We start from the raw sequence: 6,414 nt of genomic DNA, 5'->3' as shown, positions 1-6,414 counted from the left end.
TGGGGAAGAACCCTAGGTTTTTCAACTTAAATTAACCTAACCCTGAGGAATACCTTCGAAGTGGGGGTTTGCTCTTGCGAACGTTGAATCGAAGGTTGCAGCGCAAGGAGATCACTTGAATACGGTACGTTCTGCTCTAATGCTCTTCCTCCACTACTGCGTTTTGTTCGTCTTTCACCGTTTCCGAAACCCGCAATACGTGAAACAAATTACACAAAGGTTATTCGTTATCGATTGCATAATTTTGTAATTTTGTAATTAAGGTATGCCCATAATTTTGAAACAAATTATGCCCATTAGGTTCCATAATTTTGTAATTTTAACTCATTTTGATTTAGAGCTCAAAATTGAAGGGGAGCAGAAAATAAAGAAAATGGTGGAAGGGACTATGTCTCTTGATGCTGTTATAAAGGAAGCTGTTGATTTGGTATGTCAAAACATGACACTGATACATGTGTCTGTGTCTGTATTGCGTCGATGTGAAACACTGAGACGTGTCAGACACTATACACACCTTCCATCAGAAGTATTAGACATTTGATAAATTTGGAATTTGTTGTATGTATAGGAGAACATTCCTATTGAGGAGGTATTTGATAATCTAAAATGCACAAAAGAAGGTTTAACCTCTGAGGAAGTACAAGAGAGGCTTGACATGTTTGGATACAATAAACTTGAAGAAAAAAAGGTTAGAATCCTGACTTAAGTGCTTATATAGTTTCTTACCAAATTGTTATGTAACTTTAACTTCTTGTACAGGAAAGTAAAATACTGAAGTTTTTAGGGTTTATGTGGAATCCTTTGTCATGGGTTATGGAAGCTGCTGCTCTCATGGCCATTGCTATGGCACATGGAGGGGTAAGTCTCTTCCTTTTTTTGTTTGTTTTGTTATTTCTCAATGGTTTTCATTATTTCAAATCATACAAAATTAGAATAACTATGAAACTGTACTCTTATAACCTTTGGTTAACTTGATTTGAAAGTTACAAATGTTATTCATTTTACAACACACGTTGGACATTTCCAACAGGTACATAATATACTAAATAATGTATCGCAGACAAAAGCGATTTGTTCAAATTCCACTATACTTACATTGTTATAGCCACTATTTGACATCACCGAATGTTGTGATAGTAATGCTCACTGCGTGACAAATATTATTACAGGTTTTGACATCTATTGGAAATTTCTGCATCTGTTCAATTGCTATTGGAATGATTATTGAAATCATTGTGATATACGGCGTCCACGGATATGGTTACAGAAACGGTATTGATAACCTTCTAGTGCTACTAATTGGAGGAATCCCTATTGCAATGCCAACTGTTCTTTCAGTTACAATGGCTATTGGCTCACATAAGTTATCTCAGCAGGTTTGCAATTAGTACATTGATTATTCCAACATTTCAGTAGCTTTTTAAAGATGTTGTCAAGTTTTGATCATATGCATCATTGTTGCAGGGTGCTATAACAAAGAGAATGACTGCTATTGAAGAAATGGACGGAATGAATGTGTTATGCAGTGACAAAACAGGCACATTAACTCTTAACAAGCTTACAGTGGACAAGGAAATGATTGAGGTTTTAATCTTATTCTTTCTAAAGATAAAATAGAACATCGCAATTACTTGAGACATAAGTTTCTTTATTTGTCAAAAGTATACAAACAGATAAATATTAGTATTCGGAAAAACCCGAGTTTGAATTCTGACTGAAACAATCTTTGACCAGGATGTATATTAACTTTGTTTCCCCTAACAATCATGAATATCTGGCAGGTTTTTGCCAAAGGTGTTGGCAAGGATTTGGTTGTACTTATGGCTGCAAGAGCATCAAGGATGGAGAACCAAGATGCAATTGATTGCGCAATCGTTTCAATGTTGGCAGACCCAAAGGAGGTACAGACTCTTCAAAGTTTGTTTTCCATCATGTTGTGTAGTTGAAATTTGGTTAGTCTACTAATAGTCCTTTGGTTTCGCAAGGCACGAGCTGGAATAAAAGAAGTTCATTTCCTTCCGTTTAATCCAACTGATAAAAGAACTGCCCTTACATACATTGATGGTGCTGGTAATATGCACAGGGTTAGCAAAGGTGCACCAGAGCAGGTAATACATAATTCATTCTCGCTTTTCAAGAACCACGCAACCTACCGATCATTGATAAACTTTTCTCATATACTGTGTAGATTCTCAATCTTGCACAAAACAAGGCAGAAATCGAACGGAAGGTTCATGCGATGATTGACAAGTTTGCAGAACGTGGACTTCGTTCTCTTGGGATTGCAAGACAGGTTTATTTCCCTCTTACGAATTCTTCATAATCGGATAAGTCAATTATCATGTATTCTTTCCTTAGCACCGAAGTTTTTTTTTTCATATAGGAAGTACCGGAGGGAAGTAAGGAAAGTGCAGGAGGACCATGGGAGTTTGTTGCTCTTCTCCCTCTTTTTGACCCTCCGAGACATGATAGCGCAGAAACAATCAGAAGAGCTCTTGATCTTGGCGTTAGTGTCAAAATGATCACTGGTACGTTGTATCACAGTACCACCGTCATTTGAAATTGAGTCAATGATTTTATATAATGCAAACTATACTCATGCTACAAAAAAAACTTTCAGGTGATCAACTCGCAATAGGTAAGGAAACGGGAACGCGTCTAGGGATGGGGACTAACATGTATCCTTCTTCATCACTGCTCGGTGAAAATAAAGATCAATTAGGTGCTGTTTCCATTGATGATCTCATTGAGAAAGCTGACGGTTTTGCTGGTAAAAAGCGCTGTCTAAGGGGGGGATTAGAAAGCGCTTTAGGCAAAAGCGCTGTCTAAGGGGGGGGCTTAGACAACGCTTTTTGAAAAGCGCTGTCTAAGGTATACCTAAAAAAATTAAAATAGGAGGGTCTTAGAAAGCGCTTTTGGCCAAAGCGCTGTCTAAGGGGGTGGGGCTTAGACAGCGCTTTTCAAAAGCGCTGTCTAAGGTATACCTAAAAAATTTAAAATAAGAGGGTCTTATAAAGCGCTTTTGGCCAAAGCGCTGTCTAAGGGGGGGGGGCTTAGACAGCGCTTTTAAGATTTAAAAAAGCGCTGTCTAAACCTTTAGCAGCGTAGGTTTAGACAGCGCTTTAAAGCGCTGTCTAAGGCTAAAAAAAGCGCTGTCTAAGGTCTTGTTTGTTGTAGTGTACGTCTGCCCTCAATTCTAAACTTAGAATTGAGATGATTTAATTAGATATCACCTGTGAAATTTAACCGTTTATACAAGGATTGCAAAGCAAGTAAACAACAGCACTCCCAATGTGTTGAATGGTGCTTCCTATCCTTGCTCCTTGATTCAAGATGAATCAAGACCTTCGATCGTTGTTGCTAAACCTCCGATTCCAGCCCCTTTGTTGAAGAATCTTCCGTTCTTCAAACCCTCGGCCCGGCTGATCTCAAACACAACGAATCGAACCCGAATCCTTCCCTTCAATATCACCGAATCCGCTACTAGACTGATGAAGACTTCCTCTTCTCAATCACCTTCGCTCAGCTGAATATTGATGAAGCAATTCGTCCAAAAACCCCAAAACACAAACCGGTATTGGAGGACAAAACCCTAATGGTTTTATTCAAGAAAGAACCTGCCACAAGCTTCAACCCGAACCGGATTCTCCAATCTCAGCTTCGAACCTTATCACCTTTAGCCGATCACGAAGCACACCAAAAATGGTTGTGTGTAGTTGATGTGTTGTGAAATGTTGAAGATGAAGATGATGAATCTTGGACACCTTTTTCACTCTTTCTTGTTTCCTTGAACACTTGAATTCAAATTAACAAATGATAGTTGATAAAAGTGATTTGACTTCTATTTATAGTAACTGGCTTTCCAACCAAAATAACAGCTTTTCAAACAGTAAAAAAATACTCAGAAAACTGAGTTCACGCACGAGCGGTCGACCATAGGTCGGCGTGCGCTGACCCGTGGGAAATGCGCTGACCCCTATGGTCGACTCAAGTATTCCATGAGCTGACCCGTGGGAAATGCGCCGACCCCTATGGTCGACTCAAGTGCTCCATGAGCTGACCCGTGGCCAACTGAACTATGCCATGCGCCGACCTGTGGTCGACTCAAGCAAGCGTGCGTTAACCAGTAACCAACTGGGCTGAGTTATGCGCTGAGCCGTGAGTTATGCGCCGACCCTTATGGTCGACTCAAGGCCTTCAAATCTGCAAAAATTCGTGTTTTGTGATTTTCATGCATTTCGTCATGATCACACTTTGTCCACATATGTTTTTAAGAATTATAACAAATTTAGATAAGCATAGGAAAGGATACGATAGGTGATGTGTTGCATTTGTTTATAGACGTGGAATCGACAACACCGATTCGTCCATGGTGGTCATTTGTCATCATCGAAACTTGTGATGGTATGTTGTTTGACAATTTGCCTTTACATACTCCCCCTTTTTGATGATGACAACCTGTGCAAAACCAACGAGACAAACAGCATGCGGTACACTCCCCCTTTCTTTTGTAACCTAAGGCTATCTGCACAAAACGACTGTTAATTGTGTTGAACATTTTTGGCTGCCTGCTTTTGGACACTTTCTCCCCCTTTGACAACATCAAAAAGAGACACAGAATGATTATTCAACATAACAAAGAAATTTCACAGGAAATAACACAAACAGATAATAATATCAAACCAATATCATTTCTGAGCAATAGTCATTAATTAAGAACTTACACATGAAAGTAAACAAGCAAAACAGAGAACTGAATACATCCAAAGGAACAATCAAACTACAAAGTGCATGTGAATGTCTATGTCCTAATGGCGGTGTCCTGGATGGTAACAAATGCCCGGGTTTTTCTAGGGGTCAGCCAGAGATGATAGGTATTCGGTAACACCGTTCAGATGCTTGAAACTCTCGTCGATCGACCGTTCCTGACGGTCAAATGATGCCGAAAAGGCTGCATACCGGTCATTCAAGCTTGTAGAGAAGGTGTCGAGACGCTCATTTTGGGCTTGAAGTTGATCGTTAATATGAGCATAACGCTCATCTTGAGTTTGCATGAAGGACTGTTGAGCAATCAGCATATTGCGCATCATATCCAACAGTTCTAAAGAGTTTGCTTGCTGTGAAGGGGACTGAGGAGGTTCTTCATCATCCTGGTGATACGGCCGGTAGAATTGACGTTGAGTTGACCAGCCCTTATGTTTCCAGTCACCCCAGCCACCCCAGCGTGGAACATCTTCTTCAGTTGAATGTGACTGCTGAGCCCAAGCAGAATCGGAGTAGTCGTGAGTGTCAACGGGTGGAGGACTATCATCTCCACCATTGTGATCAAAAGCGTGCCTGGCTTCCTCTTCTTCATTTTCCTCTTCATTTTTTTCTTCTTCACTTTCATCACTGTCATCATCTGCTGCAACAGGCGCAGGAACATTTCCTCTTCGAACAAACTTATACATTCTCCGCTCATCGCACCAAAAATATCCCATCATAGACAGGGTTTTTGGGCTGAACTCTTTGTCAGATGAGATGGAAGTGTACGGGAAAGACGGATGATTAACGTTGGCTGCAGTAAGGACCTCTTGAATGAAAGATCCGTAAGCAAGAGCAGTTCCTCGTCCGGAATCACGTAGACTGAACATCCTACTGGCAATGTAGTAAGGCCAGTTGATTTTCTGCTTATTTTTCAGAATGTAAATGAGATGAACCTCAGCCTGTTCAACTCTGGAGAGACCACCTTTCTTTGGTCGCAGGATACGAGAGACAATCCACTGAAGAATCCGTTCTCCGGTTTTCAGCTTGCCGGCAGTGACAGTTCGTGGGAACGAGTCACTGTTAACAATCTCAGCTAGAGGATTTTCAGCATCATCCAATGACATATCAAAATATTGGTTCCAGACATTTGACTTAAGTGATACCTTTGTCGTGCCGATTCTGGAATGAAACTTGTGCCCGCGAAAGTTATCATGAAGGCCGGCGTAGAACACTCGGACTAAATCTTCGCTGTATTTAGCGTTGCATTCCAAGAAGTTGACACTGCCTTGATGCTGTAGCAGAGCCATGATTTCTACAAGGTGCATGCGTTTGGCGGTAAGTTTGTAGAACGCATGTTTTCGAACAACTCCTCTTTTGCCGATATCTTTGTTGAAGGCTTCGACGCGAGCTGGTGGAATGAGTGATACAGCAGATATGGGTAGAGATGCGGCGGATGATTCTCGGGATCTCTTGCCGGTAGGTCTGCGTGATGTGGAAGCCATTTGAGCAGGTTTGAAACTTAGTGTGTGTGGGTATAGAGTGAAGGTTTGTGAAGGTTTTTGAGAGTGATTTTGCTAGAGAGAGGTTTTTCCCTATTTATATAGGAAAGGTTAGGGTTTTGGGAAGATGAAAGATCAAGGGACAATAGAAACTAGGTAGATGCAGGTT

At 40.8% G+C, this 6,414-nt stretch overlaps 1 protein-coding gene across 1 annotated transcript; it reads left to right on the top strand.

The window, feature by feature from the left end:
• Window positions 1-373: 373 nt before the first annotated feature.
• On the top strand, window positions 374-4,448 carry LOC127100336 (plasma membrane ATPase 1). The gene is made up of 12 exons (XM_051037469.1): window positions 374-427; window positions 569-688; window positions 760-901; window positions 984-1,030; window positions 1,170-1,376; window positions 1,465-1,584; window positions 1,782-1,901; window positions 1,986-2,108; window positions 2,189-2,293; window positions 2,384-2,528; window positions 2,621-2,770; window positions 4,342-4,448. The coding sequence occupies exons 1-12, from the start codon at window positions 374-376 to the stop codon at window positions 4,446-4,448; spliced, it is 1,440 nt and encodes a 479-aa protein (XP_050893426.1).
• Window positions 4,449-6,414: the final 1,966 nt, after the last annotated feature.

This window comes from Lathyrus oleraceus, chromosome 1 (genome assembly GCF_024323335.1).
Source record: "Lathyrus oleraceus cultivar Zhongwan6 chromosome 1, CAAS_Psat_ZW6_1.0, whole genome shotgun sequence".
Taxonomy (NCBI): Eukaryota; Viridiplantae; Streptophyta; class Magnoliopsida; order Fabales; family Fabaceae; genus Lathyrus; species Lathyrus oleraceus.
This window is presented reverse-complemented; position numbering and strand designations above follow the sequence as displayed.